The sequence below is a fragment of the Pocillopora verrucosa genome, chromosome 11, assembly GCF_036669915.1.
Source record: "Pocillopora verrucosa isolate sample1 chromosome 11, ASM3666991v2, whole genome shotgun sequence".
Classification (NCBI taxonomy): Eukaryota; Metazoa; Cnidaria; class Anthozoa; order Scleractinia; family Pocilloporidae; genus Pocillopora; species Pocillopora verrucosa.
In genome coordinates this window covers 5,044,030-5,067,965 of record NC_089322.1, presented here as the reverse complement: position 1 = coordinate 5,067,965, position 23,936 = coordinate 5,044,030, and the positions used below count along the sequence as shown (strand labels likewise).

The 23,936-nt window shown below is 39.4% G+C and overlaps 2 protein-coding genes across 2 annotated transcripts; both read left to right on the top strand.

Annotated features, from left to right (window-relative positions):
* Positions 1–1,806: 1,806 nt before the first annotated feature.
* On the top strand, positions 1,807–2,514 carry LOC131789162 (uncharacterized). Its single transcript, XM_059106237.2, has one exon. The coding sequence runs from the start codon at positions 1,807–1,809 to the stop codon at positions 2,512–2,514; it is 708 nt and encodes a 235-aa protein (XP_058962220.2).
* Positions 2,515–5,265: 2,751 nt separating this feature from the next.
* LOC136284107 (G-protein-signaling modulator 1-like) lies at positions 5,266–19,741 on the top strand. The gene is made up of 5 exons (XM_066173922.1): positions 5,266–5,326; positions 14,883–15,096; positions 15,532–15,864; positions 18,892–19,104; positions 19,372–19,741. Exons 1-5 carry the CDS (start codon positions 5,266–5,268, stop codon positions 19,739–19,741), a joined length of 1,191 nt encoding a protein of 396 aa, XP_066030019.1.
* Positions 19,742–23,936: the final 4,195 nt, after the last annotated feature.

The following is a 23,936-nucleotide window of genomic DNA, read 5'->3' as shown; positions in this document are numbered from 1 at the left end:
AAATATTCACCAAAAAGTAAATATTTCTTTGGCAGCTTCAATAACGACAGGGGATTAAGTTTAGATGATAAAACAAAGGATTATGTTCACAGAAATACCGAAGGTCCGGTACATTCGATACATGAGGTCACACAACTCGGGTAATATTCACGGTGAAAATTTGCATATTTGAGCGGTCGAACGAAAAAAATTGTTTCTCGAAAACTAAAATATATTTTTACAAAAAAACCACACCATAATTATTAGAACATATTGGGCTACAAAATATAAAAGTAGGAGGGAAAAAAAATTTGGGTGACTTGCCGCTGTTTGTTTGATGCATGCTGACATTAGCTCTTAAATGTGAATGACGCTATATGTTTAAAACTTTTAAACGGCGTTTCTTTCCCTACAAACCATCATCAACAGCCAGTAGTCGCGTATCCTTTTTAGCGGCCCACCAACAATTCCTTTTTTTCCACTTCAAGAACGAAATCAAAACTTAAACCACAATTTTTTTGGACACGATTTATCATCGACACCACGCACGTTCTTTTAGGGTGGACGCAACTTGGTAATGGCACGACATCTTTTGATGTTTTATTTTCATGATTACTTTCTGTCGACTGTTTTTCGAAATAATTTCACATACGCTTTAATTTTTCAGTACATTAAAACGCAAAATTAAGTTGACTTGGTCGTAAATTTACATACGACTACCGAATTCGCGAACATGTTCATTTCATGCACGAACTAACTCATAAATGACTGTGTAAAATATATAACAAATTAACGCCGCAAAGAGGTATTTGCACTTAAAATTTTAAGTGCTTTTGAGATTTTCTTTCAACCAGAAAATAACGTTATTTACAAATGCCCCTTCTTTTTGTATCGAGGTAGGAACTCACAACTTTTCGTTGATGAACAAGAATCGGTCAGTGGAATGTAAATACGTTTTTATGGGTATAATATTATGTTTGATTAAAACATCTAATGCACTTGGCTTGATTACATCTAAAATTATAAAAAGAAGGCTGCACAAGGTTATCTTAAAGTACAAACTAGTTTATTGCTTGCCTCATCAACTATTTCTTCTGAGTAAATTGTAAAAAAAAAATTGGGTTATTGTTATTGATAGTCATCATGAATGCAAAATCGTGCGTTTTCCTTATAAACTCCTCAGGGCAAATAGTCTCATCAGCTGTCAAAACATCAATACTGTTACAAAACCTTTATTAATTAGATGACATGGATGATTGAGTTTAAAAATAAATTACCACGAGTTTTATCCTGTTTCTTTGAAGACTTTAAACATTTAAAAGCATATTTATCGGCCGGTAGTATTGCAACTTGGATCTCGACAAAAGGATCGACAGAAAATTCCATTTTAGCCATCGATCAATTCAGGATCTTTACACTGGAATGATGTTGTTTCATTTGATGATCTTTTATTTCGTTTTCTTCTCGACCTCAGGGTATTATTAACTTTTACATCACTGGATGAATTTTTAAGTTTACCTTAGAGTTTTGGCTGCCCATGCATACATCCTACTCAAGAAATCTTTAGAACCGAAAAATACTTTTTATTTTTCTTTTAGAGTTTCTACTTTGTCGATTAATTTATTTGGAGATTTATATTTATGTATAATATTTTTATATAACTAAGTCTTGAATTGCAATAGACCCAGCACCAATCTGTGATCCAACAAAATAATTGGGCTGGAGTTATACTTCTGAGAAAAATAGGGGATTAGATACCCTTAATTTTATTCTTTCGCCCGAAATTAACCAGCGTTCAGTGATATATATACAGTCAGAAAATCATTTATGAGCAAATTTGACAGGAATGCCCTCTGGCTACATTTCTATCTTGTTTTTATAGACTTCATAGGATTGTCCAAAGACTTAGCAGTGCTGAACTGTAAGGTGCTCAAAGAGAAGTCCCCTTACGCCGTGTCAGGCGTCTATTGGATAGATCCTGATGGCGGTTCCCGTAGTAACGCTTTCCAGGTCTACTGCGACCAGCAAACAGACGGAGGGGGTTGGACGCTAGTTTACAGTTACACTTTCACTACCTACTCAAGCTTCTGGACCGGCCGAAACGCTGTCACTCCGCGCCCATCTTGGTCAGCTAGCGGCGCTAACGTTCGAGTGTCTAAAACAGTTCCACTGAGCGAGACGCAGTATGAGGCCATGGACTTTTCTTTGTGGCGCAGCATTGGCAAGGAATTCCTGATCAAGAGCAACATCGACAACTGGATTGCATGCAAGGAAGGTTCTGGTAGCAAAGTGCAACACAAGAAGGGGTCACTTTCTTGTAAACTGGTGAAGCAGGTTTCTAATCAGTGCACTGGAACGGTACCAAAATCTATGAGTCTTCCCAGTCGCAGACCTCTCCTCACTGCTGGAAGTACTTATTACTACTTTGACGGGGACACAAGAATTAACTCACCAACTCATGATCCTTGTGGTAAAAATCGACCAAACCAGTTGAGAAACGTGCAAAACCCACATGGAAACATTTTTGTGCGCTGAGAACCTCACGTGAATCGTCTTAAGTTTTATTCTGTAAGCGGCTCAGAATTAAAGATGGGTTCTTGGGATATCAATGCCTGACTTTTCGAGAGCTGTAATTGTTTAAAAAAAAGTTGTAACCTTCACGCTCTCTAGCTGAGCATCTACCCGTGTTTTCGATTTCAGCTCATAACGAGACAACCCTCGTAATGTGTTAATATTCTGTCCTAAAACACTCTCAAATAAAAATTTGGTCTTCGCCTCTCTTCACCACTCCCCCTCTTCCAGCAAGAATTTACGGCCCTCCCAAAAATGCATAAGAATCGTGAAGCTAACTCTACACCGCCATTTCGCTCCGTCGTATCTTCTATAGGAACATACAATTACAACCTGGCATCTCATCTCACATTCCAACTAATTACGCGTGAGGCGTGAGTAGTCCAGTGGTCAGTGTGCTGGACTCTGGGTCCGACGGCCTGGGTTCAAGTCCTGGCTGGGGCATGACGTTGTGTCCTTAAGCAAGACGCTTTACTCACATTGCTTCGTCTTCTCGGATAGGACGTAAAACCGTAGGCCCCGTCTCCTGCAGGGTTGGGGTAGGAGACGTTAATTTCCCACGCACGAGATTACTGTGTGGTGGATGTCCTCCCCTGGGGTGGGATGGGTGGAAGAGACACTAATTGTTGATTGTTATAAATGCATTGTAAAGTGCTATTGAATATGGCAATAGAAATAGCGCTATATAAATACTGTATTATTATTATTATTATTATTACTGTGCCACTGACACTTTTACTTTTGTACAGGACATCCAATCGTTATCTATATCTCGTAAGTTTATGGTCTCTTTTGATGTTGAAAGTCTCTTTACTAACATACCTCTTGAGGAGTGTATTGACTTAGCGGTCAATTACATTTCCGACGGTAGTCCCGACATTAAGTTGAACAAATCTGAACTTAGAAGTCTCTTCATTGGAGTTACCGCCCAGACTCATTTCATATTTAATGGTTCTTTTTATGATCAAATAGATGGCGTAGCCATGGGGTCCCCCATTGCCCCTGTCTTAGTCAATCTTTTTATGGGACATCACGAAAAACTTTGGTTGGAAAATTTTCATGGCTCTACAATTTTATTTTATCGCCAGTATGTTGATGATACTTTTTGCTTATTTAACCCAGATCGAGATGCCACTATATTTTTGGACTATATCAACTCTAGGCACCCTAACATCAAGTTCACTATGGAAAAGCAGATTAATTACAAATTACCCTTTTTTGATGTCCTGATTGACAACCATGACCCCAGTTCCTCTCTAACCAGTGTTTACCGCAAGAAAACTTTCACTGGGTCACTAACTAATTATTTCAGCTTCACCTCGTACTCTTACAAAGTGGGTCTCATTAAGACACTCGTTGATAGGACTTACAAGATTAATAACACCTGGTTAGGGTTTCACGAGGACATTAACAAGCTTACTGATATTCTAAAAAAGAATCTTTTCCCTGCTCATTTAATCGAGATTATAAACCGTTACATCACTGGGACCCAAAACAATCATCATCCCCGGGATTCCCTTCCTACCACTTCACCTGCGTTCTACTTTAAGCTACCCTACATAGGCCACTTATCTGCTATCACTCAAAAAATATCTGCCATTTTATTTATCGCTATTGCAACGACTTGGATATCAAACTGGTTTTCTCTTCCTTCAAAATCGGTAACTTGTTTGGTGTGAAAGACCCTGTCCCTGACGGGCTCCGTTCACGTGTAGTTTATAAGTTTGTATGCACTGGCTATAATGCCTGTTACGTCGGTGAAACCTCTGCCTGCATTTTTCCACACGTGTTAGAGAGCACTAAGTCAGTGACAGAGCCTCTCACATTTTCAGGCATCTGAAAGATTCTCCACAGTGTCGCGCCTTGTGTTCTACAGATAACTTCCATGCTTTAGATCACACCTCCACCAGCTTTCAGCTTAAGATAAAAGAGGCTATTCATATTCAAAGAGAACAATCATCCTTGAATCAACAATTACACCATGTAAATCTAAAACTATCTTTTTAATTCTCACACTTTCATGCTTTACCTCTTTTCATGTTGTCACTATTCATCTTAATTAGCATTGTTCTACTTACTATAGACTTCAACTTTCAACGCTTTGTACATGTTTTACAAACTCAAACGTTTTGTCGCTTTCTTTAAAATACAGTTATTTTTTAAATTAAAAAAATAATAATTATAACTCAACAACTCAAACATTTTCTGTTAGGTCTAGAAAGTAAGAGGATTGCTAAATGTAATTTCCTTCAGAAATGGAGTTCACTTAAATTGTTTCCCAAAGATATCATTGTTTTCACTTTTCTTCAAAAAATGGGAGCTTTGATTCTCCAACATTTTCCTTCGTGATACATAAGCACCAAAAAAGGGAGGGGGAGAGGTGAGCTGTAGTACCCCTTCAGAAGACAAACACTTTTTGTTGGGGGGGGAGGCATTGCCCCTTACATTTCGGTAGTAAAAGTTTTCTCCTCTGAGAGTATATCACACCCCATCCTCTACCACATAAGCCAAACTATGACGTCATCAATGGTTATCTCGTGACGTCACTTGATGTCGAAGGGGAGAAAACGCCAGGATACTTAATGGGAATGTCTAAATAGGTACTATAACTATATCTTCTCTCTTGTACATCCCCCCTTCTCCCAAAAAAAAGCTACCCAATTAACTTCTTGTTAGTTATGTAACCTCTAGATCTTAAACTCATAGCTTGCCGAAATGGCTCTGGGTCTCTCTAAGAAGCGAAACAACATCACGCTCTATGGCGTAACATTCATAGGTAGGATGTTTCTGTCGTAAAAGTTTATTGTGACATCCAGCTGTAACTTAGAATCCATTTAACTTCAAATAAACCTGCATGAGTTAGGACCGTTTTGGTTCCTTTCATGTTTTCGAAGTTTATCAACGCTCAGCGAAAACAAAACAAGGGAAAATTTATTTTTTAGCAGATCCTGGCCCCTGTTTCTTAATGTTTCTGTCCTTTTAGCTTGGCTTTTTTTCGAAACGGGGTTTAATTAAATTAAAGGTTTAATTAAAAATAATTAATGCGTGTTTGATAATAAGAAATGCATGGCTATTATCGATCACATCTGATTACCAATGAGTTTTAAAACAACTATTAGATAACTAATCAGAAATATGATTTTCAAATTTAAAGTTGAAATTTTTAATTTTGTACGCCATGTCTTAGATAAAGAAAGCCTTCCCGCTGTGGACCACGATAACAAAATCAAAATTATTAATTGAAAATTGTTCAATTTTAAAGTCCCATTTCCAACCTTAATGCAACTCGCGCCGCGACCTACTTTCCTGTAACACGAAATTCCCCAGATCACTGAAAACCTTCTAAAATCGTCTTCTCAAGAGCCATCTTGAACATATAGTCAACTATTTTACAGTAAATACATTCGCAATTCATTATTTCACAGTTTCCTTACAGTATTTTGAAATTTGTCAGGAAGAATCCGAAGAAAAATTTTTTTTTAAGTGTCACGCTTGGATCTCTTCGTACTCTGTGAACAGAGTCGGCGAAAAGGACAACGTTCAAATTTGTTCACTTTCTAGAGGCGCTTGAGGATTCTAAATGAAGATAAAATATTTCCAATAGAAATTGGTATTTTTCAAAGAGAAATATGGAAAAATATCAGACTGCCGGACGTTTAGTTATTCGAAGACCGTGTCCGGTAGTGTCCGGTGAAAATTCTCTTAGTGTCACGCTTGGATCTCTTCGCACTCTGTGTACAAGGTCAGCGAAACGGATAACGTTGGCATTTTTTCACTTTCTAGAAGCGCTTGAGACTTGTAAATGAAGGTAGAATATTTTCCAACGAAAAATTGGTATATTTCAAAGAGAAATATGGAGTTATTTGAGGACCGTGTCCAGCCGTGTCATTAAAAAGTTTTTAAGTGTCAAGCGCTTGGATGGCTTCGTACTCTGAATACAGGGTTAGCGAGAAACATCAAGTTCGAAATTTTTAGGCTGCCTGGAAGCGCTTGAGGATTGCAAATAAAGCTAGAACATTTTCGTATAAAATACTCTTTGGATTTCGAAGAGAAATTTGGAAAAATATCGGACTGCCGAACGTTTAATTATTTTAAGTTTAGTCACTTCATTGCAGGAACGTCAGCGACACTGACAGTTTGCGTTACAATTCTTATTTGCTGCTTTGCATGGACAACAACCTCGACCACTCTTTCGAGCGCGAGTTCCTCTCCACGGGCAGGAAACTTCAACTGACCCTTGGTCCTATTTAACAAGGATGGCAAACTAAAATTAAAAATAATTGATGAATGAATGAAAACGTGGTGGATCAACCTTCTTCGAAATGCTCGCAAGGATTTTCGCGTTCCTCTTTAGCAACAACCGATCCAAAAGCGTTTACTGCCTCGGAATCTACTAAATCAATGGTTCACCTGGTTTCATGCCGGATTAAAACGTATAGAACTGTTTGAAACAGAATTATCTTGATAAGGTCTTCAAATTCATCGGAGAAAACGCAGAAGATATTTTGAGACGTGACAAGGTTAAAATAACTGACCAATCAGAGGCGCTATTTAAACAAAAGCGGTGGTTCAAAACAAAAACAAACGACCGCGTTGCAACAAGGTTGGAAATGGGCCTTTAAGCTAGTTAGTGAATTTTTCGAAGAATTACAGCCTGTATGTTTGTTTTCTAATTAAATCAATTACTGTTGTAAAAATGACTCATCTAAGCATCTAAGTCTTTTTAGGAACCTCACAACGTACAATTTTAGGCAGAAGCTTAACTAGAGAGGTGGGGGAAATGGACTGCACTACAGTTACGTTGTAGGATCCGTGCATCCAGAAGGTACTTTCCTAAAAAACTCGCAACGGCATTTCCCGCTGCTTTTACCTTTTCGTTTCCTATTTTCCTCAGAAAATTACAAGAAAATTGCCATTAGAGGGCACTAACACCGAGTCAACATTTTAATGATGAAAATTCATGATGGCTGATATTCCTCCTTGTCTTCGAGAAATAATAAATAATTGCAAGCTTTCCAAGCTTGCCTCCCGTTTAATTTAGAATTTATGTCAACATTACCAGATTTCTCGAAATTCGGGGAAACTTCGTTTTCCAAGGGTACACGGTCATAGCCAAACAAGTCGCATTTGAGAATTATGGGCTCACCATAGTAGAAGGAGGGTCTCAATGGGGTGATGGCTTTTACGGCTAAGCATCAAAATTTTTGCTATATAGTACGAATAATGGTTAACATCATTGTAAATAATGTTAACCATTATGTGCATAATAAACGTAAATTCAGCCACAAGCAAATCGATCATTTTTCATAGCGAGTATTCAGAGAAGCAGGCGAGGAATATAGTCATCAGTACAATATCTAGTTTCCCTTTTCTTAGTATTTTAGTTTTTTGGGTTTTTTTGTGGTGATCAGTGGTGACCGTATATTGAATACTGACTCAAAGTAGTATTCAATGACTTTTAAATGTTAACAGTCTTAGCCCGACATGAAAGATTCGCCTTAATTAGTGCTACAGCGTTCTAGAAACTTTCCTGTAGTTAAGGAAACTTTAAGTGTTCATCCCTTTAAAGGGATGAACACTTAAGCCTAACGTTTCACATTAAACAGGGTTAAATGATTCATTTTTCATCCCTAGTAAAGTGTGACATGCCAAACCGAATACAGTCACTTAGTTTTTTTTAGCATTTTTGCCTTCGATCATGCAAATCACACCCGTTAGAAAATGAAAAGTTCACGATTACAAGGAGTCGATTATCATGCACATATAGCTTACCGTTTAGAGAAAGAAACTTAAGTTGTACTGTGATCGATCTTGTGATGAAAATCAAATCTTTCAAAGAGATCAACACATAAGCCTGACGTTCCCTATTTAAAAAAAGAATAAAAAAGAAGAACACTTTTCATTTTTTTTGTTCAATTACATCATCAGTGATAAAAATTGTGTCCTAGGAAACCGAAATACTGAGTACTTATTGATTGAGTGGAAGGGCCGGACGGGAACTTATACTTGGCTCGGGGTCATGATCTATGGACCGAGCGCAGCGAAGTCCTTGCTTCATGAACGAGAGCCAAACCAAACTCACATCAATAAGAATTTTATAATATGATCACTAACTGTTCAAAATTTCAACCTAAATAGGACGCGATAGACGGGGATACGAACACACACAAAAAATTGCGCAATTGAAACTTTTCGTTTTTATTTCGATTAGCCCAGAGGGGAGAGGGGAATTACTTTAAACACAAGGGATCTGGATACCCAGAACACTGTGACAGCAGAAGTTCGGAAGGTTGAAAAAAGTCCCGACTGTAATTCGTTATTTTTGTTGTTTCATTCGCAAAGCATCAGCCACATTTTCAGCATCTTGGTAAGTGCGATTGAAAATCTTTTCTAGTCGCTCAGTTTTTTTTATCAGCTTTAGTTCTTTAGTAACTGTAGCCGAGGTAAGGCACTAACGGCAAAGATAACGGTTTTTTCGATCCTTGTATTTGCCATATGTAGTTATGTCTCATTTCGAGCGTTAGCCCTTCGTAAAGCGGTTTATGGGGCGATTGAATCGCTACCACGGTCCGATAAATTCGTTCTACGGCGACTTTTTCAAATCTCTGTGGCTCATACCGTATAATTTATCCTCATTAACTAAGGTTATTGAGTGTCGTTCAATTTGAGAAATTGATGATCATAAAACTAAAATCAGACCTCTATTTATGTTGTGGACTGTCCCTCGCTGAAGGAAATCCGTGGTGCCTCATTACGTGGTTTTCCAGTGGCTATGATCTGCATTAGCTATTAACTCGACTTTGTTTCAGGAGAGTTCAACGAACGATATAGAGATCGCGATAGATTCGAATGTAATTTCCGTTCTCAACTTGTACACAAGCGTTTCATGGTGGAGATACCCTTCACTTAAATCTTTGGTTGCTCGCGGCCGGTTTTACGGTACATATATTTCTAAGGCCGTAATCTGTTTCTTTGTCTGTTAAAGCGCCAATCTCACATAAGAAGATAAGTCATGACGCCGCGCGCTCAAGAAGAGAGATGTTTTAATTTTCTTAGAGAAACTGAAACTTGCCTAAATTCACTGTAATTGCCTACATAGTAAAAACGTACTTTTCCGTCATTAAGACATATTCATAATGCGTTTTTTCCTTTATTGAAGTCAGAGGATATTCGCAGTGTTACAGTTCGTGGTTTTCCAGTGTCCATAATTTTCACTGGTAATTAACGTGAGATTGCTCGCTTTTTGTGAAAGTACCAATATCTCCCATAAGAAAAGAGGTCAGTCTATGAAACCGCTGCTCACAAAGGAAGATTACCCCATCGAGACCCCCCCCCCCCAAAATGAATGCTGTTTTGTTGACATTTTTCCTATCAAGTTATGTAATGTTATGCAAAAATCTCAAGCGAAGTGAATGAAGTTGTTTCAAAGCGACTTCGTTAAACCTTAGTGGCTTCACATCTTACCAATCATCCTCATCAGCTATGAAAGGTTCGTTTCCAGCGACATTGGTTTGATAAGTAGAGTCATTACTTGGTAATAAACTGCTAAAACAATGTTTTCGAATATTGCCATATTGCACAATGTCAGGAAGGTTTCTAGAACGTTGTAGTAAAAATTAAGAAATATCTAGAACGCTGTAGTACTAACTAGGAAATATCTTTCTTGTCGGGCTTTGACTGTTAACGCTTAAAACTCATTCAATACTACTTTGAGTCAGTAGTCAATATATGGTCACCACTGATCCCCACGAAAAAACATCCAAAAATCTAAGAAAAGGGAAAGTAAATATCATACTGATGACTATATTCCTTGCCTGCTTCTTTGAATACTCGCAATTAAAAATAATTGATTTGCCTGCGGCTGAATTAACATTTGTTCTATGTTTTTTTTCTCGAAAGTAGAATACTGATTTCTGAGGGGCTTTCGTTTTCCAGTAATATTATCGTTGTCTAATTGTCAAGCTACGCAATAAAAGCACTCCGCAATCGCTGAAAATATCAACAAGTTGCCTTTGGAGAAATAAGTGACTGAGGAGGGAAAGTTTTTGAGTTTCCCCACGTGATGAGTAAATCCAAAAGTTCTTTTTGGATCATAAAAGAACTAGATCAAAGCTACTTATTCCCAATGGTGTCTGCACCTGAATGGGTCAGTGAGCGAGTAAGCTGGTGGCACATTTACATATTGGAGTCTACGTAGAAACCTGTTTCTATGCTTCGCTTAGCTGCGCGTTAAGAACACTAGTTCAAAATTAAAGTTAAAATGCCGGCCATCAGGTAAACTTTTGTGAATTGTATTTGTATCAAAGTGTCAGCTTAGGGTTTACAAACAAACGATTTTAAGGTGTTTAAATTAAAAGAAACAGCCGTAGAGAATGGTTTAATATCTAAAAATATACCCTCAGGGTGTTCTAAATGTTTGCGTTCTCATCTGAACAACAAAACAATCACAGTTAAATGCTGGTCATCAAACTTTGTAACTAGACTAATATCAGAATTTCAGATAGGGTTTTACATATATTTTAAGTTGTTAAAAAAAACAGACTCCGGTTTAAAAATGGTTTTAAAATCTAACTGAATATGCCCTCAGCAAATTTTGTGTTCTTTCCTGAATAACAAAACGGTGTCGATTAAGGTTAGTCAAGAGAAGGAGGTTTTCGAATGTGGGGAAAAGTCATGAACATCTCTCATTCAAGTTTTTTTCTGTCGTTTCACTTTCAAAAGCATCAAACACGAGGTCGACAAGTTGGTAAGTATAAGTAGAAGGATATGAGGCATTCTGTCATGTACTCAGTAAATAGTTATCGTAAATTGTTAGTTACATTAATTTTGCATGAGTAACGTTTTAATGAATGGCAAAGCCTTTAACGAATCAGCCCTGTTTTCTCGGTCAATCTTTGTTCTGTGACTGTTAAGAAGTGTAACGTTGTGCAAAGTTCGCCACCGAAGAGAAATGGATTTGTTACAAAGCGACCCTGTCAAACCTTTGTGGCCTCACATCTTATCAATGATCCTCATGTGCTATGAAAATATTCGTTTTCAGGGACATTCGCCAGATAAATGAGCTCATTGCTTGTAAAAACTCGGTTTCTCATCAGCTACAACAACAGAATAACTTTCTTGAGTTCACTATGATCATATATGTACTTGTAATAGGACTGAGTGGAGTCTGTAATCATACGAGTGATGAAAAAGTCGGACGACCGCGCAGCGGAAGTCCGATTTGTTTATCACGTGTATACGATTATAGACTGAATTGGACAAAGTCTTCTTACCAATTAATCATAAAAATTACAATTTCCAAGAAAAGAAAAACAGCCAGGGTATGAAAGAAGAGAAAGAAAATTTGCAATAAAAGACTGAGAAAAGGAGGCGTAAATTGTTTAATTGGTTGATTTAAACTGCAACTTTGAATGTAATTAACTTATATTGAACTGTTCGATAACAAACTTTTTGGATAACAAACTGTCCGATAACAACTTGGCAAGTGAATCAGTGGATAATGGGAATTTTTTTAACCTATCACAATCGAATAAATTGCAACTTTATGATTGATTATCATGGTAATAGGGCCGCGTGGAATCTAATTCGGTCTGTAATCATACCGAGTGATTAAAAATTTCCGAAAACAATAAATACATTTTGGACAAATATCTCCGGTAGAGACAACGGGAAAATTTAAAAAATTACTTCATTTTGGAAATCCCCCCAGTTTTCTTTTTTTAGGATAATTATTGAGGAAATTGTAGTGGTTATGATTAACAAATAGAGAAGCCTTGACTGTGCTCTGTTCTGTTATAAAGCACGCAGGAAGCGGCTAGAGCACGAAAGAAGTGTAGGGAGAAACACGAGACGTAGTCGAGTGTTTCTTCTTCTTGAGTGTTTTGTAATTTGTTTTATAATAAAGAATCCGTTAAATTCCCCATGTATTACTTTCAATTTTCAAAACAAACTTTATTTCCAAAGCGAAGAACAGTGTCGTCAGCATGCTCTATACTCTCATAGAGCACGCTACAATAAGCCAATCAGAATCCCTGTTAGAATGGTTCAAATAATCTGATTGGCTGTACAAGACAAAAGCTGTCAAAAGTGTCAAATCATCAAAGTTCAAAAACCATCAAAGTTCACACTCAGCGATAGTATACAAACTAAAATAATTCGGCAGGTCGAATTTAACGCTTTTTCCTGAAGTTTTTAAATCAGAATCTTGAAGTGAAATGTTCAGTGAACTTCAGCCGAATTATGGCTCATAAAAACACGCGGGTTTTTTCACATGACAAGGTAGAAAACAAACTGTTCAAGGCGAGTGTTTTTTAAATGAACGACAGCCGAATTCACCGGAACATGAAGATCGCTCGGGATGACAGCGCCGCAAAACTCGACTGCAGTGACTGAAGTGACTTTCCACTCAACACATTGGAAAGGATATCAGAGCGAGATCTTATTTTTTCACTCGAAGGGTGGCCGATGTAGTTTCTGAGGCTTGCTTTACTGTGATGACCGGAGATCGGCATGATAAGTGAGCAGCGATGGACTTCAACATGATCATATTTGCTCAGACACCGTCATGATTAGTATGAATTTAACAATTATGCCAGTTTGGTTATATTTTTCATCATTTCTGTTTTGTTCTGTTTTGTTTTTGAACACTGAACTTTATATATTATACGAGTGTTAGCTGTGTTTGATTTTTATTACCTTACGTAAGCTTGCAATCTAACTGAGCGTGAAAATCTTTAAACTCGGAATGTCTATTTTGTTTTTCCTTTGAGGATTTTCGTATCTGCTCACGTTTTAATAACGTAAATCACGGCGCCTGGTATGTTTACAAACGTTTGTTTGGTTCTTCTGTTGCTACTTGCCGGCTCGCTTGTTCCGAAATTTCACCTTCAATTATCGGAGAAAAGCTAAAAAGAAGTCCCGGAAAAGGTCGAACATGCTACAATATGGCAGATGGCGTGACAGCTTCAGCTCAGCTCTATGCTCTATACTCTCATAGAGCACGCTCTTTCAACCAATGACAGTGCGCGTTATATCCGAACTTTATTATAATTAATAATGGTGATAGGACCGAGTAGAGTCCAATTCGGTCTGTGAACAAAATCGGACGACCGCGAAGCGGAAGTCCGATTTGTTAATCAAGAGTATGATTACTGATAGAATTGGACGACACGATGTCCTGTTACCAATTAATCAAAACTATGACAAAATTTGAGAAAAGAAACTCGATATCGGTGATGCGTCATATAAAAAAAGCCAGCAACAACAGTGAACTCGGCAGAATACGGGACAACAGCGCGCGCGCATGACGCGTTCTGTCCACTCACACAGGTATGACGTGTTAATTATCCCTTTAACTGTCCTATTTCACCGTGCAATTAGACGGGTCCCTACTGTCATTAGGGACCTTAAGCAGTCAGGACGGAAAAGCCAAGGAAGACTTCGATTAAAAAATAAATTTCTATTTTTAATCAGAATTTTAAAAATGGCTGCATTTGTTTACCGTCTCATACGGCGCCACACCTCAACTTCAGCATAACGTATCAAAGAAGCGTTGAGTTCTAAATGGAAAGAAATGTACAAAGTTTTAAAACGCACGTTCTGAGCTTGTCCTGTGACTTTACAGTCATGTCATGTTCTGCGAAAATCACAACTTAAGTAAAATGAAGGGTGACAAACCGAGTTTGTCAAACGATTGTTACCTCAAATCCAGGCAATCATCCTCATCAGTTACGAATAGATTCGTTTTCAGCCATATACTTCAGATAAGTAAACTCATTACCTTGAGATAAACTGCTAGAATAACATTTTCAAATGTTCCCAGGACGTTGTAGTAAAAGGTTTATCAATCCTTCTTGCTTTTTTAAGAAACCTGCAACCTTTCAAAACCACCTAATTGATGGCGCAACCCCCTGACTTACGATCGTTAATCAAACTCAAGGATGCGTCATTTTTTTTACTTGATTAGAAGAATAAACGAAACAGCTGGATCAAAAATCATTTGGATAACAGATGACTTTCATAGCGTGACAGTCACACAGTCTGTTTCAAAGAATCTGTGCTGGTCAAATAAAATTTTAAAAGTTTCACCGAATGTGATCCGTTGATGTGTTCCAGTTGTACTTATCCACACCCTTCTTCAATTATATATTTTTAAAGCCGATATAGTGAATTCTAACACTTTCAGCTCATTCTAAAAAGTCTCAAGGTGAAATCGACCAAGCCCGCTTTTGTTACTTAACATGTGTGTTCTGGTTTGTGGTGACTCATTATGAATCCAGATTATCGAATCATTTAGTATTGCGTTACTAAAAAAAATGTTTCCCTGATTACAGGAGAGGATGGCAATGGAAACCTAATAGCAGAAGCCATGATAGCTTTCATGAACATCGCCTTCTTTGTTTCCGTGTTCTTGCTCAACTCAAATCGCATTCAGAAAGCCATTGAGATATGCAGGGAATGTTTGATTTTGTTAAATAGCACCGATCAAAACAGCAAAGACATCTTTATAGTTCTTTTCAGCGAGATGTTGTTTATCTTATACATAAAGTATGGAATTATGCTTAAAACACTTGACGAAAACGTAAAGGCGAAGGAATATTTTGAGAGGGCCCTTGCTATAGCTACCGAAATTGGCGACAGAAGAGGAGAAGCATCATGTTATGGAAACCTAGGTGCTGTGTTTCAGTCGCTCGGACAATACGCCAAGGCTAGAGAGTATCTCCAAAAGGCGCTTGTCATCAGAACTGAAATTGGTGACAGAGAAGGAGAGTCAACTGACTACGGAAATCTTGGTAATTTGTTTGAGTCGCTCGGGCAATACGACAAAGCTGAAGACTATCTCCAAAGAGCGCTTGTCATCAAAACTGAAATTGGCGACAGAAAAGGAGAGGCAACATGTTATGGAAACCTAGGTACTGTGTTTCAGTCGCTCGGACAATACGCCAAGGCTAGAGAGTATCTCCAAAAGGCGCTTGTCATCAGAACTGAAATTGGTGACAGAGAAGGAGAGGCATCGGACTACGGTAACCTTGGTACTGTGTTTAAGTCACTCGGGCAATACGACAAGGCTCAAGAGTATCTCCAAAAGGCGCTTGTCATCAGAACTGAAATTGGTGACAGAGAAGGAGAGGCAACTGACTACGGAAATCTTGGTAATTTGTTTGAGTCGCTCGGACAATACGCCAAGGCTAGAAAGTATCTCCAAAAGGCGCTGATCATCAGAACTGAAATTGGTGACCGAAAAGAAGAGGCATCGGACTACGGTAACCTTGGTACTGTGTTTATGTCGCTCGGGCAATACGACAAGGCTCAAGAGTATCTCCAAAAGGCGCTTGTTATCAGAACTGAAATTGGTGACAGAAAAGGAGAGGCAACTGACTACGGTAACCTTGGTACTGTGTTTATGTCGCTCGGGCAATACGACAAAGCTGAAGAGTATCTCCAAAGAGCGCTTGTCATCAAAACTGAAATTGGCGACAGAAATGGGAAAGCAACATGTTATGGAAACCTAGGTACTGTGTTTCAGTCGCTCGGACAATGCACCAAGGCTAGAGAGTATCTCCAAAAGGCGCTTGTCATCAGAACTGAAATTGGTGACAGAGAAGGAGAGGCATCGGACTACGGTAACCTTGGTACTGTGTTTATGTCGCTCGGGCAATACGACAAGGCTCAAGAGTATCTCCACAAGGCGCTTGTCATCAGAACTGAAATTGGTGACAGAAAAGGAGAGGCAACTGACTACGGAAATCTTGGTTATTTGTTTGAGTCGCTCGGGCAATACGACAAAGCTGAAGACTATCTCCAAAGAGCGCTTGTCATCAAAACTGAAATTGGCGACAGAAAAGGAGAGGCAACATGTTATGGAAACCTAGGTACTGTGTTTCAGTCGCTCGGACAATACGCCAAGGCTAGAGAGTATCTCCAAAAGGCGCTTGTCATCAGAACTGAAATTGGTGACAGAGAAGGAGAGGCATCGGACTACGGTAACCTTGGTACTGTGTTTATGTCGCTCGGGCAATACGACAAGGCTCAAGAGTATCTCCAAAAGGCGCTTGTCATCAGAACTGAAATTGGTGACAGAAAAGGAGAGGCAACTGACTACGGAAATCTTGGTACTGTGTTTATGTCGCTCGGGCAATACGACAAGGCTTAAGAGTATCTCCAAAAGGCGCTTGTCATCAGAACTGAAATTGGTGACAGAAAAGGAGAGGTAACTGACTACGGTAACCTTGGTACTGTGTTTATGTCGCTCGGGCAATACGACAAGGCTAAAGAGTATCTCCAAAAGGCGCTTGTCATCAGAACTGAAATTGGTGACAGAGAAGGAGAGGCAACTGACTACGGAAATCTTGGTAATTTGTTTCAGTCGCTCGGGCAATACGACAAAGCTGAAGAGTACCTCCAAAGAGCGCTTGTCATCAAAGCTGAAATTGGCGACAGAAATGGGAAAGCAACATGTTATGGAAACCTAGGTACTGTGTTTAAGTCGCTCGGACAATACGCCAAGGCTCAAGAGTATCTCCAAAAGGCGCTTGTCATCAGAACTGAAATTGGTGACAGAAACGGAGAGGCAACTGACTACGGTAACCTTGGTACTGTGTTTATGTCGCTCGGGCAATACGACAAGGCTAAAGAGTATCTCCAAAAGGCGCTTGTCATCAGAACTGAAATTGGTGACAGAGAAGGAGAGGCAACTGACTACGGAAATCTTGGTAATTTGTTTCAGTCGCTCGGGCAATACGACAAAGCTGAAGAGTACCTCCAAAGAGCGCTTGGCATCAAAACTGAAATTGGCGACAGAAAAGGAGAGGCAACATGTTATGGAAACCTAGGTACTGTGTTTCAGTTGCTCGGACAATACACCAAGGCTAGAGAGTATCTCCAAAAGGCGCTTGTCATCAGAACTGAAATTGGTGACAGAGAAGGAGAGGCATCGGACTACGGTAACCTTGGTACTGTGTTTATGTCGCTCGGGCAATACACCAAGGCTAGAGAGTATCTCCAAAAGGCGCTTGTCATCAGAACTGAAATTGGTGACAGAAAAGGAGAGGCAACTGACTACGGTAACCTTGGTACTGTGTTTATGTCGCTCGGGCAATACGACAAGGCTCAAGAGTATCTCCAAAAGGCGCTTGTCATCAGAACTGAAATTGGTGATAGAGAAGGAGAGGCAACTGACTACGGAAATCTTGGTAATTTGTTTCAGTCGCGCGGGCAATACGACAAAGCTGAAAAGTACCTCCAAAGAGCGCTGGTCATCAAAACTGAAATTGGCGACAGAAAAGGAGAGGCAACATGTTATGGAAACCTAGGTACTGTGTTTCAGTCGCTCGGACAATACGCCAAGGCTAGAGAGTATCTCCAAAAGGCGCTTGTCATCAGAACTGAAATTGGTGACAGAGAAGGAGAGGCATCGGACTACGGTAACCTTGGTACTGTGTTTATGTCGCTCGGGCAATACGACAAGGCTCAAGAGTATCTCCACAAGGCGCTTGTCATCAGAACTGAAATTGGTGACAGAAAAGGAGAGGCAACTGACTACGGAAATCTTGGTTATTTGTTTGAGTCGCTCGGGCAATACGACAAAGCTGAAGAGTATCTCCAAAGAGCGCTTGTCATCAAAACTGAAATAGGCGACAGAAAAGGAGAGGCAACATGTTATGGAAACCTAGGTACTGTGTTTCAGTCGCTCGGACAATACGCCAAGGCTAGAGAGTATCTCCAAAAGGCGCTTGTCATCAGAACTGAAATTGGTGACAGAAAAGGAGAGGCAACTGACTACGGTAACCTTGGTACTGTGTTTATGTCGCTCGGGCAATACGACAAGGCTCAAGAGTACCTCCAAAAGGCGCTTGTCATCAGAACTGAAATTGGTGACAGAGAAGGAGAGGCAACTGACTACGGAAATCTTGGTAATTTGTTTCAGTCGCTCGGGCAATACGACAAAGCTGAAGAGTACCTCCAAAGAGCGCTTGTCATCAAAGCTGAAATTGGCGACAGAAATGGGAAAGCAACATGTTATGGAAACCTAGGTACTGTGTTTAAGTCGCTCGGACAATACGCCAAGGCTCAAGAGTATCTCCAAAAGGCGCTTGTCATCAGAACTGAAATTGGTGACAGAAAAGGAGAGGCAACTGACTACGGAAATCTTGGTGATTTGTTTGAGTCGCTCGGGCAATACGACAAAGCTGAAGAGTATCTCCAAAGAGCGCTTGTCATCAAAACTGAAATTGGCGACAGAAATGGGAAAGCAACAAGTTATGGAAACCTAGGTACTGTGTTTCAGTCGCTCGGACAATACGCCAAGGCTAGAGAGTATCTCCAAAAGGCGCTTGTCATCAGAACTGAAATTGGTGACAGAGAAGGAGAGGCATCGGACTACGGTAACCTTGGTACTGTGTTTATGTCGCTCGGGCAATACGACAAGGCTCAAGAGTATCTCCAAAAGGCGCTTGTCATCAGAAGTGAAATTGGTAACAGAAAAGGAGTGGCAACTGACTACGGAAATCTTGGTAATTTGTTTGAGTCGCTCGGGCAATACGACAAAGCTGAAGAGTATCTCCAAAGAGCGCTTGTCATCAAAACTGAAATTGGCGACAGAAATGGGAAAGCAACATGTTATGGAAACCTAGGTACTGTGTTTAAGTCGCTCGGACAATACGCCAAGGCTAGAGAGTATCTCCAAAAGGCGCTTGTCATCAGAACTGAAATTGGTGACAGAGAAGGAGAGGCATCGGACTACGGTAACCTTGGTACTGTGTTTATGTCGCTCGGGCAATACGACAAGGCTCAAGAGTATCTCCAAAAGGCGCTTGTCATCAGAACTGAAATTGGTGACAGAAAAGGAGTGGCAACTGACTACGGAAATCTTGGTAATTTGTTTCAGTCGCTCGGTCAATACGCCAAGGCTAAAGAGTATCTCCAAAAAGCATTCGTCATCAGAACTGAAATTGGTGATAAAATAGGGAAAGTAGCAGATCTTGCAAACTTTGGATGTGTGTGTAGAGCTATGGGAGATTATGAAGCCTCAGAAGTATGCTTAGAGAAAGCTTTATCGATATCCAGAGATACTGGAGATAGAAGAGGAGAGTTCGAACTTCTTAAATGTTACGCCATTTTGTATTTGTCACAAGATAAAAAAAAGAAGCCCGTTCGTATCTTCATCTCTGCATTGAAAACTATGAGGAGCTGAGATATTTCTTAGGCGCCAATGATCAGTTCAAAACATCACTTCTGGAGAACTCAGGAATATTTCCCTACAAGCTGCTTTGTAGTTTGCTTTGTGAAACCGGAAATGCTCGGGATGCTCTTTATGTTGAGGAGTTGGGTCGAGCTAGAGGCCTATCAGACTTAATGGTAGAGAAGTACTCGGTTGGAACGCACATCTCTGCTAATCCACAATCTTGGTTTGGCGTTGAGAACATTTTTAGAAAGAAAAATAACTGTACTTGTCTGTACATTTCTTATTTTCACAATGATCTGCATTTGTGGATCTTAAAGACAAGTGAAGTCCTTCACTATAGAAGAATATCAGTAGAAGAGAATCTAGTTCAGGCTGGGTTGCCCAAAGATTTGCCTTTGAGTAAATTTTTGGATGATAATTTCCGGAGTCTTGGTATTTTGCCCACTAAGGATTGTGAAGATCGGTCTTTAAATATGGTTAAATTGCGACCTCTCTGCCCCGCAAAGAAGAGCTCAGCAAGATTGCGACTCGTGGAGGAGGACGAGGACGAGGATGAGGACGAGAAAGTGATTTCAAGTCTATTTCTGTGTTACAAAATGTTTATTGCTCCCGTTTATGATTTGCTTGAGGAGCTTGAAGTCATCATCGTTCCTGACCGCAGTTTGTACAAAGTTCCCTTTGCTGCACTGAGTGAAAAGGAGGGAGCCGAATACCTCTCGGAGACTCATAGGATCCGTGTCATTCCTTCTTTGACAACACTCAAGATTATTCAAGATAGCCCAGAGGACTATCACAGCAACACTGGTGCCTTGATAATAGGCAACCCTAAGGTTAATTGGCTGCCGTCATTGCCAGGTGCGAGAAAGGAAGCGGAGATGGTCGGACGACTGGTGGGTGTTCCGCCTCTGGTAGGAGAAGAAGCAACGAAGCAGGCGGTGCTTGAGCGGATAAGTTCAGTGAGCCTGATTCATTTTGCTGCCCATGGTGACGCCGAAAGGGGAGAAATTGCCCTCTCCCCCATCCCTAGTACTTCCAACAGGGAAAACGGTATCCCACCACAGGAAGATTACATGTTGACGATGGCTGATGTATCACGAGTGAAAGTCAGAGCTAAACTGGTAGTACTTAGCTGCTGTCACAGTGGAAGAGGTGACATTAGAGCCGAGGGAGTTATAGGAATTGCCCGTGCGTTCTTAGGATCCGGTGCTCGCTCGGTGTTGGTTGCGCTGTGGGCCATTTCAGACTCAGCAACAGAGCAGCTGATGAGTCGGTTCTACGAACACCTTGTAGAGGGAGAAAGTGCCAGTAAATCCCTCCATCAGGCCATGAAGTGGATGAGAAAAAGAAAGTCTACCAGTGTGTCTGAGTGGGCTTCGTTTACCCTGATCGGAGATGATGTGAGACTCGGGTTTGACAAGCAGAGGTAAGACTCAGTCCGAAAAGATATTCACAAATTAAAGTCGAAGTAGATGTGAAGGTAACTGTGGTTTACTGGTCGCTGACTGTCGGCGGGGGTCCTTTGTTACCATCCAGGGTAGTTCGATATATATCCATATATATATATATGTATATATATTTTCTTTTCGGAGAGTGACTATCGACGCTCTCTGGTGTAAATATAGAATCTCGAAAGGGCCTCTCTGCCAATCACATACAAGTGCTAGCCATTTTTATTTTTAGATATTGAGCTTGGTATAATTGTATTGCTTCATATCCAAAATATTAATCGAGTTAATAATAAATTGCTGTTTTTTTTTCACTTTTTTTACAGAGAAAGAGACCCCGACAGAGTAAATAATGAGAATCACTCGAAGGAAACAGAGCCAAAAGACTCTTAGATGCATAAATTAAATAGAGAAAAGTAGAGAAAATACTTTATCCGGTATTTCATTGAATTAAAAAAGGAGCTCTCCCAAATTAGATCGAGTTCAATTTTTTGTGCTTTCTTTTTCAATATTGTTTAAAGAAAAAATTTGTATCTATCAAGTTTTTTTTTTCTTATTTAAACGTTGAAAATGAATGGAAATAGTATATTAGCATAAGCCATTCAGAAAAAAATTATAATAAGCCAGTTGATCATTTCTTATTCCTTTTGGCGGTCTTATCTTACAGGTATAATTTAGCACGCTTGACACCTCTTTTTCATAGGGGTGACTTAAGGTGTAAACAAGTTGTACTTTTCATCCTCCGCACCGAATTTTAATCAGGTAATTTATACGAATAGCACGTAGCTCTTTTAGGGGCTGTACCTTGGGTAAGCCCTTTCTTGTCCGAATTTTCTGTTTATTGTGCTGTTATATAACAGTCTTCGAGGAGTATTTCCTCCTAAGATATATTTTCAAGTATGATTCTAATTCTGTTGGTAATTTCATTACAATTTTTATATTATCAATCTTGTTTTAGTTATGACCAACCTTGACTGTAAGACTAAGAAATTTAAGGAAGAAAATGATTTTGTAAAGCGTAAACATCTCGAAGGTATCTACTTAGTATGCGAACTCCACTCTTCGTAGCTTAACGTGATTCGCTAGTTAAGTGTAAAAGGATGACGAAGGTTAGAGATTGGCAGCTCTGTAAGTGTCCCTTTTATAAGCGGAGACCCACACTTTCCTTGTTAGATCTGAGTTAGTCCCGAGGTAAAAAGTTGTATGTAAGAAAGAGAAGAATAAAGAAACCTTCAACTGAACAACGTGTGTTAGGAAATTGCTTCTAACAATATTCTAAGAAGGATGCATTGGTTACGTGCTCAAGAATTTTTTGTTTTTCAACGCAAAAATTATATTTCCAATATAATAAGCAGAGGAAAATGTTGACGTAAGTAAGGCTTTAACGTTAAGCGAAATCAGTAAAGTTAAAACAGTAGTTTAGGTATAAAACGAACCACCAGAATCTGGTTTTTTCAAAGCCTTTTGTAAGGTTTAGTTAACAAAACCTTCAATATTCGAGGAATAAATTTGATGTAGCATCTTAAAAGATCCTTGTCAACCACTTCTCTTTTTTTTGTTGACATACGGGCAACTGTGGAGAAATTTGTTAATATTACTCAACGCCTGGCAGAATCGTACCGGCCCGTAAACATATTTTACAAGGCGTAAAGAAAGGTTTCGCATAAGGAGAAGCGTTACCCATCCTAAAAACAAATCTGACGCGCTCCACACTTAATAAAAAACGTACAGAGCTTAAAAATACGACTAAAGAAGGGGATAGAGGAAACCTGACGAAGTTCTGGAGAAATACACATCTGGAGTTGTCTGCTCCAGTAGAGAAGGGTCACTTAAGAAAACAAAGGAAACATCAGACAGAAGAAAATATTGCCTTTTGTTATTCAATATCACCCGGCTTTACCTAAACTTAAGAACATACTAATGGGGAAATGGCACTTTACTCAAAATTAAATCGGAAAAAAATCATCAAAATATATCCTGGTTAAAACTAGTCTGCGAAGACAGAAGTTTAAAATCGCTTGCGGATGGCAGGAATGTCATGCAGGCTCGTCAATACTTCAAGTTTTAACTGATCACTTGCCTCTTGTGATATGTGAAACTAGAGGCGAACAGAACGTATAGACTATCGTACTGATTAGCGATCGGTCAGTGTTTTAACGAGCAACTCTTTTTAAAAGAAAGTAGTTTGTGTTCTTTCCCATTTGAGTTTAGAGAGCTTGAGCTTTTTAAACCTGTATGAAAATTTCAGAACCAAACTAAAGGGAGACATTGATATAGAACGGTCGGAGTTTGCTCATCAGACTAATTTGCATAATTCATCTGTCACGGTAGCAAAATCACTAAAAATTTGAAGTTACTGCGGCGAAGGAAATTAACAAACGCAACCTTTTTTTGTATTTCTATGCTTGCAAACATCTTATTAGAAGAAATCAACCGGACTTTTTAATGTCTTAAGTCACCCATTACCCTACAGAGACCCTCGTCTAAACCAAACAAGCTAAAAATGTTCGCCTACAGCTTGTTTTAATGCGTCGAGGTTGCGCAAATATTGAAGCGATGGTTATATAATACAATGCTACGAGTTTTGTCTCGTGATCTGATAAATCATGTATCCTGGCTTGATTACAACTGATTCAATATTACAACTGTGTTATTTACTGAGGCTGCACCGAGAATATTGCAAAGTTTAAACAAGTTTCCTCACCGCCGGCCTAGTGTTGGATCAGAAAAAACGACCATTTTCGACCATTATAAGCAAG